This window comes from Parambassis ranga, chromosome 12, assembly GCF_900634625.1.
Source record: "Parambassis ranga chromosome 12, fParRan2.1, whole genome shotgun sequence".
Taxonomy (NCBI): domain Eukaryota; kingdom Metazoa; phylum Chordata; class Actinopteri; family Ambassidae; genus Parambassis; species Parambassis ranga.
In genome coordinates, this window is record NC_041032.1 from 6,331,134 (window position 1) to 6,355,197 (window position 24,064).

Here is a 24,064-nt window from a genome sequence, read left to right on the forward strand (position 1 = left end):
TAAGTAGAAGTGTGTATGGGTACGGGTGTGTGTGTGCTTGGTATATACACTCAACAAAAATATAAACGCAACACTTTTGTTTTTGCTCCCATGTTTCATGAGATGGACTTGAAGATCTAAACTTCATTCCAGATACACAATATTACCATTCCTCTCAAACATTGTTCACAAATCTGTCTAAATGTGTGATAGTGAGCACTTCTGCTTTGCTGAGATAATCCATCCCACCTCACAGGTGTGCCACATCAAGATGCTGATCTGACATCATGATTAGTGCACAGGTGTACCTTAAACTGCCCACAATAAAAGGCCACCCTGAAATGTGCAGTTTGTTTCTGCTTTATTGGCGGTCTGGGGACTCAGAACCAGTCAGTATCTGGTGTGACCACCATTTGCCTCATGCAGTGCAACACATCTTCTTCGCATAGAGTTTATCAGATTGTCTATTGTGGCCTGTGGAATGTTGGTCCACTCCTCTTCAATGGCTGTGCGAAGTTGCTGGATATTAGTGGGAACTGGTGCACGCTGTCGTATACGCCGGTCAAGCACATCCCAAACATGTTCAATGGGTGACATGTCCGGTGAGTATGCTGGCCATGCAAGAACACCTCTCCAACGTGCTAGACGCCATCAAATGTGAGCATTTGCCCACTCAAGTCTGTTACAGCGACGATCTGGAGTCAGGTTAAGACCCCGATGAGGACGACGAGCATGCAGTTGAGCTTCCCTGAGACGGTTTCTGACAGTTTGTGCAGAAATTGTTTGGTTATGCAAACCAATTGTTTCAGCAGCTGTCTGAGTGGCTGGTCTCAGACGATCTCGGAGGTGAACCTGCTGGATGTGGAGGTCCTGGGCTGGTGTGGTTACTCGTGGTCTGCGGTTGTGAAGCCGGTTGGATGTACTGCCATATTCTCTGAAACGCCTTTGGAGACGGCTTATGGTGGAGAAATGAACATTCAATGCACGAGCAACAGATCTGGTTGACATTCCTGCTGTCAGCATGCCAATTGCACGCTCCCTCAATGCTTGTGGCATCTGTGGCATTTTGCTGTGAGACAAAACTGCACATTTCAGGGTGGCCTTTTATTGTGGGCAGTTTGAGGTACACCTGTGCACTAATCATGATGTCAGATCAGCATCTTGATGTGGCACACCTGTGAGGTGGGATGGATTATCTCAGCAAAGCAGAAGTGCTCACTATCACACATTTAGACAGATTTGTGAACAATGTTTGAGAGGAATGGTAATATTGTGTATCTGGAATGAAGTTTAGATCTTCAAGTCCATCTCATGAAACATGGGAGCAAAAACAAAAGTGTTGCGTTTATATTTTTGTTGAGTGTATTTTGGGTGTGTATGTCTGGGGGTCTTATTTTATTTTTGTAAAGCACTTTGTTACAGTATACTGTATGAAAGGTGCTATATAAATAAAGTTTGATTTGATTTATTTAAGATTCATTAAAGAGACAGAAGAACAGTCAGTGCAGAACTAGTTTATTTAACAGCTGATCTCATACAAGCATAACTCATTTTTTGCATCTACAAACAACTACTGTACAAGTACTCACATACTCATTCCTGCATCTCTCATTTACAGCTAGCATAATAAAATAAAATAGAAATATATATATGTATTTACTGGTATATACCTAATATATTAGCAAACTATGCCTGTTTACCAGTAAACACTGTAGCCTTGAGTTTGTATAGCCTAGTAGTTCCTGTGCACGTTAACTGCCCAATTGGCAGCTGGTCAGTACAACATATTGTACACCGAGGGCTACTTTAAGACACTAGAGCATTATCTGCCACTGTACAAAACATGGAAAACATATACACACAGCTACAGTGACATCATTCTGTGTCACTGCTTTATGCATAACATACAAGATCAGAGCGAGGACTAAGAAACACACTTGTGCCAGGAATTTGCAAAAAGATATTGACCGTTTGCTGTTAAACCTGTAAAAAAGGACCAACATCTCTTCTCCTCCTGCTACAAAGACACAGTGCTCAACATGTAACACTGCATCTTGACCAGAGAAGCATACAGATTGGACACCACAGGTTTGTACAGCAGGGCTGATGGTTTAGAATGTATTCATCCTTCAAGTTAGTCCAGTGTGTGTTCTTGATTATGTAGCTCTCTGCTTATCACCATCTGTTACTGAGGTGAAATCAGCATATCATCCCAGACATTTTGTATGGATCCCAAAGGGAAACAGATTATCACTCAAAAACAAATCAGAAACCTCAGTTTATCACCAAGACCAGAGAAAAATCAACCTAAATACAGAATCATTCAGCATCACCCAAATATCACAACTGTAGCCAGTAATCCTTTTTTTTGTAAAAATAAATAAATAAATACAGTAATAAATAAATAAAAAGGAATTAAAGCAGTGTTCCTTAAAGTGCATTCAAGGTCTGACAGTCTCCATCTTATAGTTATACAGGTGCATTTGTGTAGGAGAGGCATGGCACACAAGGCACTTGTAGGAATCTACAATCATTTGACGCAGGCCTCTTTAGTCAGGTCAGGAGTGCTGCCTCTGCTGGGCTTCTGCACAGCTGTGAGTGGTGATGTGAAGCTGTTAATGTTCTTCAGGTGCCTCTAACATTACTTCTGATGATGTGTTACGATTACTGTGTATTCATGCGACTGTCCTCTCCTATGAGCACAGTTACATTGTGTGCCTACCTTAGTGCTGCCATGTGACTTTAAGGAGTGTTTCTAAGAATGTAGAATGTTTTTGAATGGCATGCTGGTTAAATGTATGGTGGAGACCCAACCACAGACACAAACTTTAGAAAACACTGTCTCTACTTTAGCTGATACAATCATTTATTTAAACTTGCTGGCTGATATGAATCTCATCAGTAATAACTGACATATTGTACAGGAGTCAAGCATAAATGGGGGTGAAGCTTCTGTAGGATACTTACGGAAACCTGAACTATTGGCAAAACAAGGGTGTTAAAAGCGAGTACACCAGTGTGGTGTGCGCTCAAATTATAGCTATAGTGGTAAACTATAGTTTTATGACATATCTTTTTTATTCTAAGTGACAAGGACAGAATGTCCAGTCTCACCTTCCCACAAATGTGGGTGGTCAAACTGAGCTATGGTCCTTGTACTGGCATGTAACCTGTAAGCCTGTACACATGTCTGATACTGTAGATTTACATTAACTAACTCATAGTTACTGAAGATGGGCCAAACAGACTAGTTTAGACAAAATGTGTGAATTTAGATGTTCAGTTTGTTTAGTCTGGTCTAACTGGGTCCCTCACACCTGCCTCAAGAAACATCACAGTGCACAGCTCTAACAGCTCTGGCTGCAGCCCTCATCAAGGCTCAAGGCCCTTTTAAAGGACAGAAGTGCTGGATGGAACAATGCTGATGACAGCTGTGCTACTTCTACTGTGTGTCCTCATCAGAAGCAATGTGAGGGTAAAGTATAGGACAATTCACACATTCAGATCTGATGAGTGCATCAGTAATAGAAAGATAATCCTCCTAAAATGAAGGGGGAAATGCTAACATATGAAACTACTACATGCAGAAGCATCTGGTTTGGATTTGTATGTGCACGCCCTATCATCCGTCAGTCTCCTGGAAGCCTCTGTGCATCAAATCAATGAATAGTGGTATGAAGGTGATTCTTTGTTTACAGTCTCAATGTTGCTCCTCTACGTGAAAAAAGCTGTGAACCAAGTACAAAGAGCATGAAGTGGCACAAAACCTAGACAGAGATCATATCTTCATTGGGTCTGCAAGCAGTCTGTGAACTTTGGATGATTACTAAGCCATCCAGTAAAGTGATATGCCTTAACAAAGCCCTTCAGGACAAAGATTCACTTTACATGGAGCAGCAGGAGTTTCAGGTATACATTACAGGTGATTACCTGTGATTAAATGTAAACTTCTGTCATCCTAAACTAAGACCCACAGGTGGTAAAGCACTGCTGGATAGCTAAAAAAATGCTTTAAATAATTTACATCATCTCACCTTATCCCTCACTTCCTGCAATCTGATGATTGGATTGAAATTCCACAAGTCCACTGTCAAAACAAAAGCAAAAAAAAAAACAACCTTCCTCCTGATTTCTCCTGTCATCCTTTCTCCTCATTTTGACTGGACCCCCAGCGTGATTTTGAGGTATTCGTAGACCACGTAGCTGATACTGACAGAGGGAATGACCTTCATGAAGTTGGGCGCCAGGCCTCGGTAGAGTCCCAGGGCCCCCTCAGTCTTAATGATGTGTCTGAACAGGCCTGTCATGTTCAGCTGAGGGCCCACTCCCAGGGTGGCTGAGAAAACAGACAAACACATTTTAGCAAAGCAAAGTTTGTTTTTAACTAAAACTGCACTTGTAAGTTTGTGAAATAAAAAAGATTCACTAAATCCCCATTGGACAACTCATTCTAATAACCTGAATGGCTAATGGATAATCAATCAGTATAGGTTCGGCTGAATCGCAGTTATTTGTCTACAGTGCAGTAGAGTTCTGTGGTGACTAACCTTGTGCCTGCATCCGAGTCCTGACCAAAGCGAGCGGATAGCTGGCCAGCTGGCCACACGTGCTGGAGGTGGTGCCACAAGCCAGGAGAACAAACACCCCGGGATTGGCACTGTCTGTGGCATAGCGCTGCAGCCAGGAGTTTTTCAGAGTCTGACAGAGGAGAGGACAGCAATTACTGTAGGTCACACTAAAGTTAAAAAGAGAGATTAGCAATCCATCAACAGCACCCACAAACCTCATAGACAGCCAGGTCAATTCCAGCGTAGGGGATGATGCCCAGCATGTTGGGGACATAGCCCTTGTAGAAAGCAGCCACTCCCTCCTTCTGGAAGATGTGTTTGGCACAGTCCAAGATGCCTGAGAACTGGCCTGTCTTCCTCAGAGCTAACCGTGTCTTCAGGACCTAACAGGACAGGAAGAGGCATCAGAGCTTTGACACTCGACTTTGAACATACAGGAGTACAGATATTCTGTGCATTATCTTTCTTATTCAAATGTTTGTTATTTACATAAATGACTTGCTCACACTTTGTGCATAAGTACAGGTCTGTGAATCTGCGATAAGTTAAAATGGGTCATAAGACAAAATGAACCCACTTGGAAATTTCTGTGAAAATACAAGGAGTTATGAGTTGCTACAGTATAAACACAGTCCTTATGACTATGTAAAAGAATTGTGTAAACGAGGTCTTCATTCTGTGTGGGTTCACAGGTCTCTCACCTCCATGGGGTAAATGCTGCTTTGAGCAATGGCCCCTGCCAGGGAGCCAGCCACCAGCCTCTCAGTGATGCCTAGTGTCTCCTGGTTACTTCCAATTATTCGTTTGATCTGAAAAAAATAGGCATTTTTTAACTCAGCAACAACACACAGTGTGTCAGAAACTAAGCTTAATTAGTCTTACTGAGCTGCGTGTGTGCGTGTACCTGTTCATAGGCCATGAACTTAATAGCAGACTCAGGGGCAATTTTGATGACATTGATGCCGTTGCCTCGCCACAGTGACCTCACACCGCCCTCTCTGATCATCAGGGCGATGCCACCACCAATGCGCATGCTGTTGCTTTTGGAAGCATGGACCTGAGCAGGACCAAGAAAATTAATCCGAGTGTTTTGAAATAATTCAGTTTCCAGAGAATGTATTATTTTTTTTTAAATGTTGCATTTTACCTGCATAAGTACTTTGAGTCTGTCCAGCGGTGCTGTGCAGGTTCGAGACGCTGCACCAGCTCCTCCTCCAGCCACAAGGTGTCGCCACCACATACCTGTTTTCTTCTCTTCTGCTGTGAATTCATCTGGCACCATCAAACTTTCCCCTACATCTAACATCTGCAGAAAAAGCAGCCAGATTCAGCCTGATGGCACTACAAGTGCACAGACCGAGTTGGGTGCCACCATATAATACGTTGAAAGAATAAACAAAAACAGTCCTGGTAAATCTACACACTGCCTGCCAACTGGTTTAAAGGAGAAAAGATAAGATTCACTTGTTGTGTTTCTGTGAAGGAGAGAGGAGTATGTATACCGTGGAGTGTTTCCAGTAGAGAATGATCTCAGGAATGTTGCCTGCTGGATGCAGGAGGTGGTAATCCCGCCACTCGTTCCAGTCAATTGTCATTGTGCCATTTTTGTCCATGCTGCAGATGTAGAAAGAAGAGAGAAGAGTGTTAGAAACCGTTCAGACAGAAACAAGCTGTCTCAGCACATGCACTGTTAAATCTCAATACCGGTGCTGTCCATTGCCGCACTGCTACAACCAAGTTACCATTATCATGAAAACATTTCTTTGCTCTGCAATGTGCCCCATTTAATCATTTCGAAATCACTGGAAATTGGCAGCTGTTACTTGCATTACAATTAGGGTTGGGCGAAAAAATTGGCATTTAGCCGATAACGATTAATTTGATGATTAATTGATGACAATTGCACTTACATGTTTTTGACTCTAAATCGCCACATTGTTCTAAAATGATACTGACAAATCATCAGTCAAGTTAACGACTTCATTCTAACAGGTTAAGCTGGTAAGTAGTGATTAGGCACAAACCAGCCATGTTTGAAATATTTATTAAAAAAAACAGATGCACAAATTGCTTCAAAATAATAATGAAGCAAACATTTAAAGTTACTTTGTCCTTTGATTGTTCTTATCTTAAGGTCACAGAGGAGTGCATATCAACATTAAAATTAAACAGGACAAATAAGTTCAGAAATGTCACATCATTGATTATTTCAAGTTAAAAAAATGTGTCTGTGCAAATGAACCTGTGACTGGAATATGTCACACACTAGTGCATGTTTTCACTCATACTGTTGCACAGCAGCAGAAAAAACAAACAAACAAACAAACAAACCGGACAATTCCACATTTAAATGTATGTGTGTGCAAATCAACCTGCGTTACATTCTTCCAGCCCATAGTTTGGTCGTGAGGAGCACAATGACTAAACGGCTGAGTGGAATTCTTTCCAATGACTGCTGGAGGAGACTTCGCTGTTGTAATGTTTTCCTATCTTGCTATGGAGTCAATAAATAAAGATCGGGAGGCAGCTTCTCCAGTCGGAGTTCATTCTTTTAATACGAGCAAACATCCAGTTACTATGGCAACAACCAACGCTCCACGCTTCACACCTAATGCATGTCGCGTACGCATGCGCGGCACTATGTACTACAGCTGTAGACGCCGTCGTGGCCTCGTCGCGCTTTCTTCGGCTTTCTTCGTGCTCCGGCTTATGGTGACAGACGTTGAACCTCTGTTAGGAACATGCTGCTCCGCATCATTTAACTGAATACCACTGCCTTCCGCCATTATTGTTATTGTGGGCTCACATGTGCGCGCTTGCAGGTGATGGTGAGAGTATGTCTCACACAAAAATGCATCATCATGACGAGGCACTAATCGCCGTAATCGATAAGTGCCAAATATTAATCGGTGACAATTTTTCTGACGATTAATTGCACACGATACAATTTTGCACAAGCCTAGATACAACGAACAGCTTGTAACGCAAGTGGTGATTTGTGCAACACTGGCCGAGCAAGCAGAAGCTACTACTTACTACAAGATAGGGGCCCAGATATGACCCCTCCTTATTCTGGGACCAGCCAGAGAAAAAAAAGACACACAGACAGAAGGTTAGAGGTAGCAGGCAAGGATTACATAGAGCCATTACAAGATGACAGTCCTGAAATGATTCTGGGATAATGGGTGGAGCTGAGGAATTATGAGCAGCAACACAACAGCAATAATGCCTCAGTATTAGAATACTACTACTACTATACTATTACCAGTAATTCAGCTGAATTGCTTCATACTTTATCTGCAGGGATCAATATTGCTTTACACTCTTTTGTTATTGCTGTGAGTACATTCAGAATCATGTAGGTTTAATATTGACACAAAAAAGTCATTATTCCCTGCGAGTCCTCTTTCTCCTCCTGTGCTACTCCTCATCTCAGTAGAAGCAGTCAGAGCGCTTTTGGCACAGACAGCCAACCGGTGTGAGCTGCATGTGTGAATGGGACACACTGAATAATGTTCAGACCTGATTTGCACAGTGACAACCAGGGACACAACATCACTCTCACCTTTTGAGAATCTTCTCAGCCTGTTCCTCAGAGATGTGAACTCCCAGGTCACGGAGAGACTGCATGATTTCTTGTGAGTCAATTCGGCCTATAACAGAGAAATAAAATTATAAACCACTTAAAGTGGTACTCAACTGCTTACTCGGCTTACAAATCACAAATTGTGTAATATCTCTGCTGTAAGTTTCCTCACCGTCATTCTTTTTGTCCAGACTCTTGAAGACCAGCCGGAGTTTCTTCTCGTGGTCTCTGAGATAATGAACAAACTCTTCAAAGTCTAGCTGTCCATCCAGATCTTTGTCTCCTGCTTTGACTATTTTCTGAATGAAAAGAAAAAAAGTTGAATGTCCAGGTACAAACAGGAGAAAGACAAATTGGCTATTTTTTTTAAATCTTCAGCACTATAACTTAAACTAATTTAGAATGGTTATTATAAACAGCTGTATTGCTTTGTGGACAGAGCGGAGTGACAAACAACAGCAGAGATCAGAGTGCAGAGGCTTCCATTACCTCCTACCATCTGTACACTGTTGACTCAGCCTACAGCTTAGTCCACTTTACAGCCAGCACAGATCTCACATTATTTGTCATCAAGGAAAATCCAGGATGCTTTCACAATTTCTACAAGGAGACAGTGTTGCAGCTGTCTGCAGCCTGAAAGTACACCCACTGGAAAGAAATGTCTCATATTGAGTGCACATGAATGTGTCCATCTCTCACATAATAAATCTGAGCTTTACTTAAGTGGTTTGCTTTGTTAGTACAGGGACATCAATGACTGAGCATGTGCACCACTGGACTCAGAAGATGGAGACCAGTCTATTAGAGGGACAGATGTGTTTTGAGGGGCTGTTATGTCAGTCCTGAGTCTATGGCTCATTTAACACAGCCTGTTACATATATCATGTTTCTGATGTTGACACATTTTTATTCTTCGCTTCATTTATCAAAATGAATCCATGGTCGGAGTTTAGAGGGAAAAATCAACATTCGGTGGAGTTCCTAACAGTACAAACATCTGAAAGTGTGTGTGAACTGAATAAACTCTCAGGGGAAATAAAATTTTGAAGCATGTCATCTAAAACAAACATTCAGCATAATTTGTAGAAATGAGTCAAAACACACTAGTTCCCGGACTTTCCAATTTTCTCTCAAGCGAATCCTCAACAACAGTGACCTTCCCAAACAATGTCACAAAAGGCACATTATGCATTGTGATAAAATCCTCTGGCTGTCTTTGTAGTGACACTCAGCAAGTTCTAAGTTCTCTAGTAAAGGCCTGGTGAAATATTAAATAGAATATTATGGTTTAGCCTTCTGACCTTAGCTCCAGTGGTCAGAAATTGCCTTAAGTGTCCTCTGGCAAGACAAAAGTGCTATGTGTCTGCAAATCATTTAACTACATTTGCTCACCTGTTGGCTTAGAGGTTATACAGGCCTTTTATCTACCTGCCTTATCCTACCTGTTGGAAATCTGTAGGTGGTGCCACCATGATTAACACTGTGGTCTTCTTTGGAGTGGTATTACTCCTCATTTCTTCATTGTCAGAGCAGCGTGAAGTCTTTTCCTGCAGACCAGCTTGCAGCTCCGTGCTATTTTCAGTAGTCTCCTCTGTTAGCTGCGTTTCAGCAGGCCTGCACTGAGTTCTGCCAAAAAGTCTCTGACACAGGAAAGTCAGCATGTCCTGCAGCATCCTTAAACTTCTCACTGTGACTGCTCAAAGGCAGCAGCAGTACTTATCTGTGTCTGTCGGCTGCAATGGTATGGAAGATCAGAGAGGTCAGCGCTGAAGACACCGTGGTCTCGCAAAATAAGACTTCAATGCCTGGGTTGCTGCGAGTCTTCCTGCTGGATCTTTTTCTCCTTATAACACTGACTCAGGTGCAGAGGCATCAATTGCAGCATGATTAAATCCCCAAAAACACTCCAATCTCCTTGACAAACAACTTCTGAGGTGCAATCAACTCTGTTTATTAAACCTACAATTTCACACAAGAAATATCTCATGTTGAGATTAATAAAACAACGACATCAGCAGCAAACAGACGGGATGCTACTTTGCCGGTCTCAGCATCAGCAGGCAGAAAAATGCAGCAAAGAGAGCCACCAGAAACCTGCATCCTCACTGCAGCCCAGCCCGACCAATCACTGCAGCCCATACTGTCAGGCCTTACTGCTGAGCCATAAAACAAGCCCCGCAGCCAATGGAAGACAGGATAGTGGCAATGAAATTACTTAATCCCTTCATTTGTCAGTCAGAGTAGGAGTGGGTTGGGTGAGGCGCAGGGTTTCCCCTTAGTCACACCTCCTTCTTAGGAGAAAATCTGCTGAGTGATGCCTCACTCCTTACTCCCCTGCATTCCTCCTGCTCTCCTTCTGAGTCATTCCAAGCACTCAGTCAGCATCCAGCTTCACCGGATTTTAATTCTCAACACGCACTAGGTTCCTTCTGTTGGAGAAGCTACAGTGTGACGCAGTAAAGTAGTTCTAATAGTTCAGCTGTTTTCAACAGCCCTGTCTGTGCTACTTGAAAAAATGTATCTTAGAGTGACTGGTTATGGAGATAGCGTCCTGAAAACAGCATGGAAAATGTACATAGTTTTGCAGAGGGATAGCACTTCACTGTGCGTAGAACCTGCTTACAAATTTAGTCGACTGCACTTGAATGTATCCAGTTTAATGAACTGCAAAGCTGTGTTTGTGTGCTTGATATATCCTCTATACTTCTGTATTCAGAGTGCAGAAGCAAGACTGATGTTAAGTTTCTCTATCTGCATCTGTATCATTTAAGGGTTAACCTCTATGTCAGCTGGCAAAGAGTATTATTTAAGTATTAAGTGAGTCTGCTCATAACACAAAAGCCACATTCACAGGAGAAAGAGGAGGAGCTTGTGAATTTGTCAACACTCTTTATCCTGTACAAAATGCTTGTAACGTCCACTGAGAACAAGGAATTTGACATTCTGGATGGTGTCTAGGTTCAAGTGTGGGAAACATTCCCCAATGAAAAGGGAATGCCACAACTGCCTCCAGTCTAGACTGTGAATGAGGTTGGAGAGGACACACCTACACCCTTAAATTCCTAAATGAAAGGCATTGGTTTGCCAATGTTTTTGGTTGTCTTTCAGGTACTGTAGTGGTTTCACATAGTAAATAAAGACCACCAGTTATGTATAATGCTGTCTGTCAGACAGTCCTGTCACACTTTGCAGCTAGCAGCGTTCAAATATCAAGTTGAAAACCAGCTAAAAAGTAAATCGATTGATAATGTAAATGATGTAAATCCAATGTGAACTTGCTGTGCTGAAAAAAACGATTTAATTAAAATGTTCTGAGAAATCAAGCCACTGTGAGAAGAATCATTTCAAAACCGAGTACTAGTAAACTGAATACTAGTAAAATGTGTACTGTACTGAACTGTATCCTTTGATGGGAACACAGCGGCTGCCATGCCTGTACTGATGTTCTGTCTGTTAGCAAGTGGACAACGCACATCTTTGACTTGGCCTTCATTTTCATGTCCAACAATACACCTACCAAGTGTTTTGATGGTGTTTGTAGTAGCGCAAAAGACATTAGTTGTTGTAGTTCCAGGACCATATTTCATCACACACACAACAAATGCAGCAATGAAGATGACAAGAAGTTTCAATAAAAATACTTCACACTTTGTGATCTTTTTCAATGAAAGAAAAAAGCATGCAGGCCTCATCAATGGACCTTGGAAGTAATGTTTTTTTAAAGGTTTTCCTTCAGTGTACCAACACAGCTCATTGCTTACACATCTGGTGAAATACTTTAAAAATCATTTGTGGGTGTATATGTCCTAAAATGTAAACCTTGTTGTGTTGTGTTTTGTTTCACTTCAGTACAGATTTACTAAGTAAATTAAAGCTGCAAGCAGCATTGCGGGCCCTCGCGCACCTTGCGATCCGCGGGGTCATCGCAGTCTTCTCTCCTATGCTCTCGTCTCTTATACTCTCCTGTCCTATGCTCTCCTCCTCTCATTTCCACGGATATACAACAAACACATGTTTACAAGCAAACTTTCCTGCTACCAGTAGGTGGCGCTATGACCGTATCATCCCATTAGCATATATATTTGTTCAGACTCGGGTCCATAGCAGTACTGTAAGATTTTGTCCACATTGCATGAAGTATATGGGTAGTACTTCATAAAACACAGCGAGTTCCTTTGTAATGGCGAACGGTCAACTTTGAGGCCACTCCCCCGCCACACGGTAATACTTTTGAAAGAGTTTTGGAATGCATCTATTCCCTATGGTGTCCTGAGTAGACACAGTGAATTTCAGCTCAATTGCATGAAGTATGTGAGGCGTGAAAAGTTTTGAAGCAGGGTCAAAAATAGGCAAACAATTGCCACAAAAGTCAAAATGGCGGACTTCCTGTTGGGTTTGGAGGCGGGGTCCAAGAGACTTTTTTGTGCATCTTGGGGTGATACACATGTGTGCTAATTTTCATGAACCTGTGTCAAACTGGCCAGCGGGGCTACACATTAGGGCAAAAAATACAGGGAGTTCCTTTGTAATGGCGAATGGTCAACTTTGAGGCCACGCCCCCACCACACCGTAAGACTTTTGTAAGAGTTTTGGAATGCGTCTATTCCCTGTGGTGTCCTGAGTGGACACAGTGAGTTTTAGCTCATTTGGATGAAGTATGCGAGGCGTGAAAAGTTTTGCAGGAGGGTCACAAATCGCCAAAAATTAACAGAAATTTCAAAATGGCGGACTTCCTGTTGGGTTTGGAGGGGGGGTCCAAGAGACTTTTTTGTGCATCTTGGGGTGATACACATGTGTACCAATTTTCACGACCCTACTCAAAACAGGCCAGGGGGGCAGGCAGAAAAACCTATGAAAACACAACATTTTGTGTAGCCAGTAGGTGGCGCTCTGTCAAAGCCTCAATATTGTTGTATAGATGTGTTTAGGGTCAGACTCTGATCATACATGTGACATTTCGTACAGATCGGACAGAAAACGAAGAAGTTATAGAGACTTTCTGTGTCCTCAGAAATGGTCAAACTTTGAGGCCACGCCCCGGCCACACCGTCAGACTTTTGTAAGAGTTTTGGAATGCGTCTATTCCCTATGGTGTCCTGAGTGGACATGGCGAATTTCAGCTCAATCCGTTGAAGTATGCGAGGCGTGAAAAGTTTGGCAGCAGGGTCACACATCGCCAAAAATGGCCACAAACCTTCAAATGGCGGACTTCCTGTTGGGTTTGGAGGGGGGGTCCAAGAGACTTTTTTGTGCGTCTTGAGGTGATACATATGTGTGCCAATTTTCATAATCCTGTGTCAAACCGGCCAGAGGGGCTACGCGTTGGGGGCGCTATAGAGCCATTTTTATATGTGCATTTCAAAAGTCAGCAAATTTCAAAATTTTTCGGGCGAATGAATTTTTCTACCAAGTTTGGTGAGTTTTTGGGCATGTTAAGGCCTCCAAAAACGCGATCTCGGAGGGGGAAAAAAAAAAAAAAAAAAAAAAAAAAAAAAAAAAAAAAATAATAATCCTAAGGGTTTCAATAGGGCTCTTGCACCATTCGGTGCTCGGGCCCTAATAAGACCCAGCTGTTGTTTGTTCCTTGACTCTCTATGATATGAGATATGTGCACTCACCATGAGCTCATGTTCAGTGCGATGCACTCCTAACTTCTTCAGTCCGATTGTCAGGTCGTTGACACAGATACCTCCATCACCATTCACATCCAGGACCTGGAACAGCACTTTCAGTCTGTGCTCCTGCTCCGGTCCTCCGCAGATGTCACACGGGTGCTCTGACTGTCCATGGTCGGAATCCCAGTCAGCGTCCAGCGGCTGCCGGGCGGCTGGCTTAGATGTGGAGGGGTCCTCGGAGTGTCCACCTCCGCCACCCGGGTCGACCCCTGCGTGCGTCTCTGTCGCCCGACACTGGCAGAATACATCACCGAGCACAGAGGGCATCACCGAGCCGTGCCGGTGCATCATGAGTGTCCGTACACCTGACCCTCTCTACAGCGGGATCTAACCGACAGATCACCGACAGAGTGCGAGAGCGCTTCAGCCACCTTTATGTCGCGAGCCCTGTCTACCACGTCACGTGCCCCTCCATTTCAGCCGGCTCCGGTAGCGAAAGCAAACAGCGGGCGGTGTTCTCCTAAAGCACTGTTTTACTTCCTACACGTCCACGGAATTCACTGGAGACGGAGAGAGTCCTCTTACTGAATCCGCTAGATACAGTTAGCTCAACTAAACAGTGTTTTGAACGACACCTAACGAGTTGCCGGTGAAACGGGATCCCGACCTGTCAGCGCCCTAACCGTCCATTAAAATACCTTCACAGCATCGTGTGTTAAAGTTTATACGAATGTCCTATGTTGCACACTATATGAACTTAGATTTCTGTTCTAAAGTTCGTTTAAGACTAGATGTTTAAGTCCAATGGGTAAGTGCCGTCCTTAGAGAAGAATTTAGCTCCGAGAAGAACCGGGTGCGCCGCAAGTCTCGCTGGGTAACGCGAGATTTCAGCGTGATCGCATCAAAGATTAGGGAATTAACGCTGGTATTTACTGCCGGACTGACCGCTGACACTTTAGGTCAAGGGCGGGGATTGTTCTCAGAAAACTTATACATTAATCGAATATCTCAGGACTAGTTTTATCTTATGATCGCCTTTGGGCTAGCAGAACAAGATGACGTGTTTTTGTGCTAAAATAAATTAATCCTGACAGTCATATGTAAATGAACGTGAGGTTAAAGAGATGTGCGATTGTATAAATCTTCTCTTCTACACTACTCTAATATTACAAAGTTAAAATAATAACTTCTACTAAAGGAAAACAGGATGATGTTCGACAGGCATACAAGCACTTTAAATCTGTACACTCCTGACCTCTTGTGGTTATAATGAGTCTAAAAATACCACACATTAAGTGTATCACATAAATATCACATTAAGTCTTATACTGTATTCACTTAAAAACAAAAAAAATCACAAAACAGAATCTTTCCATCAAGTTTCTTTATTGTTATTTTTTATATAAAAAACAAGTCCACTATAAAGAGAGTGATTTTACAAAAGAAGACAACAAGAAGCAACAGTACATATGTTAACATCATTCTCCAGAGTATGTTCAAGTTGAAAAGTATCACTTTGAAAAGACACAATTGGTTCTTGTCAGCTTGTTTTGTCCCTCTATACTGAATGTGAGGCACAGTGCAAACAGAGGTAACAGTGGGAACAGTCAGTCCCTCATGCACAGGGAACAGTATGAACTAACTATGTTTCAGCATGCAGATGGACACTGGTGCTGAGTCCAGAGAACTGGCCACTAAAGTCAGAATACTGGTTCTACATGCTAATATCGAACCAGCTCTTTGACCACAGCACTTTACAGATGTGAGTGCAGCCACTGTTGTCTGCCTTTTATAGCTTTGCTGTCTTGACTACAAATCCAGGCTTTATGCTTCATTCTGCTTGAATTCTTTACCAATTCCTCTGTACCAAGATGCAGCCATATTTAGTGCCTTTACGAATTTTGGTATGGAGAATTAGTGGCATTGGTGCCAACTACCAAGTTTCTGGTGTCATGAAATATTTACTATGTACATCATTACTGCTAGAAGTGTGAATGGGTGCATCTTCACAGAAGGTTCACAAATTAGAACAGTGATCCTGTGGGAACTCTACTACAGTGGCATCTTTATATGTATTGTTTAATCTGAGCAGCACCAGTCCAAATCAGAATTATTCAGTTTAGAATTATACATGAAGAAAGCAGCACATCCTCTCATTTGAGAAGCTTATAAACATTTAACACTTTTAATAAACTGTTTTTTAAAACAACCATTTTACTGTTGTTTTAATAAACTGTTTTTTAAAACAACCATTTTACTGTTGGTCAACTGATGGATGGACTGAGGAAAGGTGTGTCCACATAGCATTTTCTCCATTAGAAAAGTATTGTGCAGCAGGAAGTGCTTCATTAAAAAAGCACCGCCAAACAACTACATTGTGAAAACACTCACAAGCAACATTCAGACACAGCCAGAACAAGCCTCTCCACCATCTTGGTCGTTACTATGGAGAAGATTTCAAGATTTTTGCTGGGTGCTATGCATATGCGCCACACTCAGAAGAAAAGCTATGTGGGCACTCAGCTGTATTCTGCCTCCTCTTTAAGACACTCTGTCTCAGTAAACTGCTGGTCATATGGAACAGAAATGGTGCTCTGTCTGCTGTACAGTTTAATACTGGATGAAAAGCCACATAATGTTCAGTTTTCTTGACAGTGGACCTATGTTACAAATGTAAAAATGGTTGTTGCGGTAATGTATTTGAATGCTATCCATCTCAACAACACAAACTCACAGTGCCATTTTGACCATTCATAAAGATACAATAAATGTTTTGACCCCAAGTGTAGTGTGTTTTACAGACATCAGAGACAACTACAGTAAGCTGTGAAATGCTGCCCTGACTGACGAGCTGAAGGCAGAGTGTAACATGGCGATAGCTGATGATGTACACATGAAGACTGACCACATGCTTCTCTGGATGTTTTAAGTCTGACCTGTGTGAGTGGGTGTCACTCTGTATTTACTTGATCCTTACAGAGTAACAGGAAGTCACAAGAGGACACATCGCCGGCCTCTACCAGGAAGGGGCGGTATTGGCCAGTCGTCTCATACGCCTACAAAAATACAAATATTCACATTATTTCATGTCTAAAGAAATGTACAGACATATATCTTAGTGTGTCTTTCAGAAAATGCTTTATTTTTTTTTTACTGAAATGTCCTAATTACTTTATGTAAATAGGACATTTCAGTCATGTATTTCTAATGAGAATACACATTTTTGTATGTGACCATCTCACCTCGTGTTTCTGTCTTGGTCTCTGATCTTCTTTTCCATTTCGGCATCTGTGAGGGTCTCCAGGAGGGGGCACCACTGGTCTGCATCGCCTGTGTTGCGGATGGCAATCTCTACTGTTGGGAGTGGGTTCTCACTGGAAAAAACCCAAGCATGGCAAACATTTCACTATGCATCGTACTGTGTACAACTCTAACAAATACAATTTGAACAGATCAGTCTATCATAACTGCACACTGAACTATCCACATGTAGTTAAGGAACTAGGTTTAGACTGCTCCCCCCGATGAGTCTAACGGGGCTATCATAGTGAGACGGTTACCTGAAAGCATAGGTTCTCTGGTGCCAACTGAGTTGACCACGAATACTGTAGGCGATTGTGGTGACGAACTCTCCGCCCAGACCGAGTTCAGAGCACAACTTCAGAGCAAATGACTCTGGGGAGTTCTCTCTCTCAGACATGTCCCACTCGAACTGGTCTACCAAAGAAATGTTCCCCACATGGATGTTCAGCTGAGGAGTACAGAAAAAAACATATCCTAAATTATGTGTGCCTATAATTCTTTATGTTTAAAGTATATTTGTTGAATTTATTCAACTGTTTGTCAGGCCACAGTGACCTTTGAATGTTAATTTCTACTCGGTTCATCCTTCAGCTCAAAGAGGATGTTTGAGCCAAAGTTCCCTGAAGGCATTTCTGAGATTCTGTATAGAAGAATGGGACACATTGATAGACAGGGGTCTGTGTATATTTCATTGATTTTAAATTTTTGATTTTTAGTTTTTATTAGTGCAATTGAAGCTTAATTTGAAGTCACTTTATCTCTGGAGGTCTGGAGCCTGGGCAGTAAACTGGTTGAAAATGAATAAGTATAGATAAGCAGCCTGAATAATTTCAAGGTCACACAAAACTGACAAATTACTGATTATTTTGACTTGGATTCTCAGCTCTGGGGAATTGCTGCTACTTTGGTGCAGCACCTACCTTGATAATGACTCTTTGGTCTGCCTGCTCCTCTAGCATGCTGTCAGTGGGGTATGACTCAATCTGCTGACGTATAGCTGAAGCAATGGCTGGGACAAAGGCCAGAGGATTCAGGTCCAGGTCGTCACACAAAATCTCTGCAAACATCTCTGGGGTCATCAGTTTCTCTGAGGAGAAGGCAGAGAAATGAGAGGAGACAACACTGCATGTTGCAAATGTTAGTGTGCTTATGGGATTATGTATTTACCATTCATGTTCCACGTGAAGGTATCTCGCAGTTTCTGCCCGTCGATCTCCATGTCCAGACGAATAGGAACCAGAGCCTCTATCTGTGCCGCGTTTTCATGGATCACTGCGGGGTCATGGTCGTCAAAACTGAACGAGATACACAGAAATCTAGATCTGCTTGGAAGACGCATTCATACTTTTCAAGTCTGATTAGATTCCATCAGTGTGAAACCAACAAGTGTCTGCTGTAGCTGTAAACTTTCTCACCACAGGGGGAAGGTCCTCTTCTTGTCGCGGCCCATTCTGTTACGATTAATGGTGGTGGAGCAAGGCACAGCATCTAGATGGTGGGAGCTGTTGGGCAGTGTGGGGACCCACTGACTGCTCCTCTTTGCTTTTTGCTCCCTTTATAGAAAGGACCAAAACACACGCTGTTAGGAAGTTGTTAGCACAATCTGCCAATAGAATGTCACTTCCAAATTTGATGGACTCACAAAAGACGACTTGACACAAGCCACAAACTAAACTTTTTCCCTTATTGTTTCTCTCTTACTTATTATTATTACTTACTTAAGACAAAGACAGTTACAAATAAATGATTGCAATGATTTAATGATGGAAGGTTACCTGAGGTAAGCTGGAGGCTCTGTGCTGATGGACACCGCCTTATACTTTTCATCATTACCTTCAAAAATCTCTTCACATTCTGAAGCCTTTAGGAGAGTAACACTGGTGGCTGGACATGGACAAAGGGAGAGACACATGTAAACCTCTGCTCACATTAAAACTGAAAAGGATGCCTGGACTAAAGTTACATATTCGACAATGATGACAATTTCAATAAGTTTGACCTGAGTTCAAAACTTAAAGTTAGTTGTACTTTAATGAGATATTTGCAATTAAAAGCCACCCACCATGTGATGATGCTACGATTTTCTTCCTCTCCTCCACAGAGGCCAGTCTCCTCCATAAAGATGGATATCTTTTATACAGAGAGCCTCTGAACATCCGCAGATAGTTTCCAACCTGGACAGCAATCCAAAATGAAATGTCAATAACAAAACAAACACCTGAAGACAGAAATGTCTGAGTGGTTGCAGAACATTGTTGTTGACATTTCTACAATGATGCTGCCACCACCATGCTTAGGTGCTGAATCTCTCAGTTGAAGCAGCAGAGGAGACACAACTTAGCATGAGAAGTGGTTTGGCTTCAAATGATTCAACTCAGTTTAAATAAAATCTATACAAAAGGTTCAACGTTGCCATTAAGACGATGCAAACTGCAGCTTGAGCCTTATTTCGAACACAAGTTACTCTTTTGCTTGTATGGGTCCACTACTGCTGTAACTAATGTTACTCTATAGCAAGCTGTAATAAGAAGTTACAGCAAACCAGCATATAAATGTTTATGTGGAACAACTTATATGTGTCATTGGCCGGCTGTTCGACTGGCTTGTTGCTGTTAACTAACCTATTGTTATTTCTTTGTTTACGAAACCATCAGTGGGGCACGTTAGCTTGCTAGCATCAAACAGCTAGAATAATGGATAACTGAGGCTAGCATCAGGGAAGTAAGCCCTCAAAGTCAATGAACAGATAGGCACATACCTCTGACCCCACCATGTAAAAGTCCCCATCTTGTTCTAACTGAAATTTAACTGGCTTCTGGCCAAACGTTTTACTTAGAGCCAGTTGCATCTTAACGCAGAAGCCACCAAGCTAACTAATGAGTAGCCTTCTCGTCTTTAGCTGCGTTCCTGGCCCGCGGGAAAAAATGGGAAATCACAGGTTCTTCATCGGAAATGGCGATTTCTATAGCTTACTGCACCATCTGATAGTATGTCTGCTTAGGACAGTTTTTAATAATATAACAATAACGGAAACACAAAACTAAATGCAGCGTCCATATCAAAATGTGGTAGGTATTTAAGTGGAACATTCATTTTTTGATGATTTTCCGGAAAACCACAACATTGCATTAGACACAATTCTTCGTTCAAGGTAGAAGAATAATTTTCTCGACTCATTACCGCCCCTACCGACTAAACTAAAATCACATTTAACTCTCAGTAGAGTTTCGGGTTAACAACCTTCCCTAGTGTGTGTGTGTGTGTGTCGTAATATTATGATTAAAAAAAATCACATGTCTTTATAAATGTAAAAAAGACACTAAAATCAGATTGAGAGACAATGATGACAGGGATTTGTTTCCTGATTCAGTGTTTATGAAATGCAAAAGTCAGGAGGCAGGACTGTTTTTTTAAAGTGGATTATGTATTACATATTTGATTTAAGGCTGTTTAAGTGAAATAAGAAATACAGCTCTGAAGAGTGAACCTAACTATTAAGAGTTCAAGCAGGAACACAATGAAAAATCTGTATGTTACAATAAGAGAAATGTTACAAAATGTGTTGATTGTATGACTCTACATTGCTCAAGTGGCTTTGGTTTCAAGCAATGCTACAACATTTCAAAGAGATGAAACCAAAGGATCCTTTGCAACACACATTTATTCTTTAAAAAAGTGAAATGAAAAAAATGCACTCGCCATCTGAATAAACTCATTTTGATAATATTTTTCTGCTTTCATTTTTTCCCTCTCTCATATAGTTGTTGGTCAACATTTCTTCTGAGATGAAGACAAACATCACCCGAGCCTTAAGGCTCACCGTCCAAAGTTCTATCCGAAGCTTGTGTTCTCTCAAATAGTCTTAGAGCGACGATCTGGCATCAAGAAGAGTTTCTGAGGATGATTAAAGCCCATATACACAGACAACAGACGGTTATCTCCAAACCAGTTCTGGTTGTTTGGCATTCTTCATCCAGAACTAAACAAACACGTCAAAAACAAAGACCACGTTCGTCCCCTCCATCTCTCTGAGGGAAGGTCTTTGAAAATGACCCAGCAATCAGCGACGATATGGAGGTCATATTTAACCTCCAAGGCGCTGTCCTTCTCCCCAGGCAAAACCCCCAGGGCGCTCCTCAGGCAGGGGGTTGTAATTGGCATCTTCCTCTGGAGTGTCAAACAGCATCTTTCTGTCGGATGTAAAGCAGGAGGAGGAGGGGGGTGAGGGTTTACTACAGATACAAGAGAGACAGCACTGCACTGGACTGACTGCTTCTTATGTTTCTATTTGATTCCACATAAGGTAAAAAAAAAAAGATAGGTGCAGTGTATACACATGGAAACCATTTTCTTGTTAAGATAACTCCTGATCTTGGGTGGCTTAGGTGTCACCACAAAGGGGAACTTGGACTAAAGCCTCAAAAAGGTAAAAACACAATATTTGACCTGCACAGACCTCATATTAAATATTAATAACTGCAGTCATAATATCATATTATACATTATATAATATTATACATTAAAAACATACATTCTATATTTGTACAAAGGTTTTTTAAATTAACAAAAAACTTACATGATAGATGGTGTCTTGAGCCACCTTCCTCCACCTGGCTGGTTGGGGAAAACATCCTCCAGGAAGAAGTACACGTGACCAACAGCAATGCCTGAGAAAAAAAGGGAAGAAAGTATTATATCACCTGCTACACTGTTGCTTGTCAGTTCAGTTTGGCTTTTATCGAATCTTCAGTGACAGGCACCTAAAAGATCCACGATGATGGAGTTGCCCAGAAGAAGTGAGAATCCCATCAAAACCCAGGGCAGGAAGGGTGCCTGGAAATTAAGCAGGCCAAAGAAATTGAGGCGAACATTCGGGTTCCGTCGACTCCACACGTACACCAGCATGATGGTGAAGGCTTGACCCAGAAACACCAAATTCACAAAAGTTCCAAATATCTGAAACCTTGTTAAAGAACATGGCAAACCAATCAGCCTCACTGCTTCTAACTACAAATGCTACAAAGCTTACTATCAGAAACACTGAGAGGCATCCTAATCTATAAACTGAACGACAGACAGGAAGGATACGGTCATCAGAAGCCCACCGAAGAGAAACATGAAGACAAAGTCAGCCGTGCGTCCTCTGAAAGAGCTCTCCTCTAGCATGCGACAGTATCTGTACCTGGAAGCAGAAGGTTAAGGAAACCTACACACATATTTTGTGAGAAACGACACTGATTTGTGTATGTGCATGTGTACAGTTTATACAGACTCCATTTTAGTCTGAAATTTCATCATCCCATCTCTAACACCAGATGCTGTGAAGCAGACAGTATGCAAAGTCACTTCACATTCTAAATACAGCGCAGCTGTAGAAAAGGATACAGAAAAATCATATTGAACAGGAAATTGAAGCCCACTGGACCAAAAAACAGGAAGTTGGTTATTAGTCTCCATACCTAGAAAAAAAGGAGAGAACATTAAGCAGCAGATAAGAGAAATTTGTCTTTGACTAAAAGCATTTTAACATTTACTAAAATGGCTGAATTCTCTACAGTTAGTGACCACAGTCATGTGAGACTGACATTGTTAAATGTGAAGAATACATTTTGAAATGATGTAAACATGTCTTTTTTTATTTTATATAAAATCAGTGATTAATAATAATGATGTGATGGTCAGATGTGGTCACCTGGTAATTCCTTAGAATCAAATCCGGATTAAAGTAGAGCTGAAATGGTGTGATGATCTCTAGTTGCTGTGAAAAAAAAGGAGAAAACGAGACTCAAGTTAAAGGTGACAAACATTAAGATACAACTACATAACAACCAGGGGTATTTCACCATCTATACAATGTGTTGCAACTACATTAAAGCCCTGTGAGAACATAATAAATATTGTTAAGATGGTTGATTAGATTTTTAACAAGTTAAAAGGCTTGATTGTTAGTATTAGTATGAATATGTGGATATCCATATTGGCACCTGGCTAAAATAAGTTATAAGTTAATAAGGAGAACATTAACATATTGGATGTCAGCTAACATTCAGTTCTGTGACTCACAAATTATTCTTAGAATGTCATTATTCTGCATTGTATTGTGGACACTGCTGGCCCAAACCCTGCCTGTTACTTATCTTTAACTCTGCAACTTTGTCAGGACACTGATCATACTACATAACTATTTTAGATGCATTCCCATTAAAAGTGTAATATGAACCTCTGACTGACAGTTCGAGTGAGGCTGTGTCCACATGTGTCAGTCTGGACCGCTTGTACAACACTGCCTTCAAAGTGTGAATATATTAATAATAAAAAACTGAAATGAGTACCTTTACTTTTGATAGCTTTGATAGCTATAATACCTATATGCAATGCAGTATTTTGATTGATTGAGTGATTGATTTGTCTGGGTGAGTTGAGAATGCGCAGTTGCTGTTCTGTGGCATCAATACACGACTGTTGTTTTGAGATTATCTTCAGCTACCATGCTACAAAAACACAATTTAGCGCCCTTGTTGTGTTGGTTTACTGTCAAAAACTAAACCAGGCTATAGGCTAGCTAAACATTTAGCTGCTTGACACTTGAATTACAAAGCTAACGTCCTGGTTAACCACATTCAGACACGTATCCTTATAGGAGCTGTAGCGAAACCATCGTGCTAGCTGCTAACTAACGGCAATGCGTTAGCCGTGTGAAGCGGCACAGGACAGCACCTTATCCGACACACCGAACATCTGAAAATCTCTTACCACTGCAGCAGTTGTGAGGACGCAGGCGGTTGTGTATGCCCTAGTAACAACAGGAATCTGTAAGTACTCCTGTTGTAGAGTCTGGTAAGCCATTTTGCACAGACTGAAAGCTTCCGGCACTTTCTTGACACGTCATTCCTCAAAGCGAAAAGTGTTGCGTTCAGGCACGTAGGACAAATTTACAGCACAACAACCTACAGTTTACAGATGTGCCCACTGCATTTTGCTGAGGGATAGCATGCTGCAGCTTTAAGCTGTAT

General features: G+C 41.7%; 3 protein-coding genes across 3 annotated transcripts; all 3 read right to left on the bottom strand.

Moving 5' to 3' along the window:
* Positions 1 to 1,478: 1,478 nt before the first annotated feature.
* Positions 1,479 to 14,613, bottom strand: slc25a25b (solute carrier family 25 member 25b). The gene is made up of 10 exons (XM_028418206.1): positions 13,752 to 14,613; positions 8,306 to 8,432; positions 8,113 to 8,200; positions 6,050 to 6,161; positions 5,695 to 5,853; positions 5,452 to 5,604; positions 5,249 to 5,356; positions 4,763 to 4,930; positions 4,527 to 4,677; positions 1,479 to 4,315 (listed from the first exon to the last, which is right to left on the bottom strand). The coding sequence occupies exons 1-10, from the start codon at positions 14,097 to 14,099 to the stop codon at positions 4,131 to 4,133; spliced, it is 1,599 nt and encodes a 532-aa protein (XP_028274007.1). The 5' UTR covers positions 14,100 to 14,613; the 3' UTR covers positions 1,479 to 4,130.
* Positions 14,614 to 15,117: 504 nt separating this feature from the next.
* LOC114444137 (SWI/SNF-related matrix-associated actin-dependent regulator of chromatin subfamily B member 1-like) lies at positions 15,118 to 19,951 on the bottom strand. Its single transcript, XM_028418538.1, has 9 exons — positions 19,810 to 19,951; positions 19,114 to 19,225; positions 18,827 to 18,935; positions 18,467 to 18,604; positions 18,219 to 18,346; positions 17,972 to 18,138; positions 17,309 to 17,499; positions 16,991 to 17,122; positions 15,118 to 16,804 (listed from the first exon to the last, which is right to left on the bottom strand). Exons 1-9 carry the CDS (start codon positions 19,897 to 19,899, stop codon positions 16,765 to 16,767), a joined length of 1,107 nt encoding a protein of 368 aa, XP_028274339.1. The 5' UTR covers positions 19,900 to 19,951; the 3' UTR covers positions 15,118 to 16,764.
* A 743-nt stretch (positions 19,952 to 20,694) lies between these two features.
* On the bottom strand, positions 20,695 to 23,932 carry derl2 (derlin 2). Its single transcript, XM_028417928.1, has 7 exons — positions 23,805 to 23,932; positions 22,744 to 22,809; positions 22,437 to 22,510; positions 22,140 to 22,233; positions 21,812 to 22,007; positions 21,628 to 21,718; positions 20,695 to 21,241 (listed from the first exon to the last, which is right to left on the bottom strand). The coding sequence occupies exons 1-7, from the start codon at positions 23,895 to 23,897 to the stop codon at positions 21,136 to 21,138; spliced, it is 720 nt and encodes a 239-aa protein (XP_028273729.1). The 5' UTR covers positions 23,898 to 23,932; the 3' UTR covers positions 20,695 to 21,135.
* Between the last annotated feature and the right edge of the window lie 132 nt (positions 23,933 to 24,064).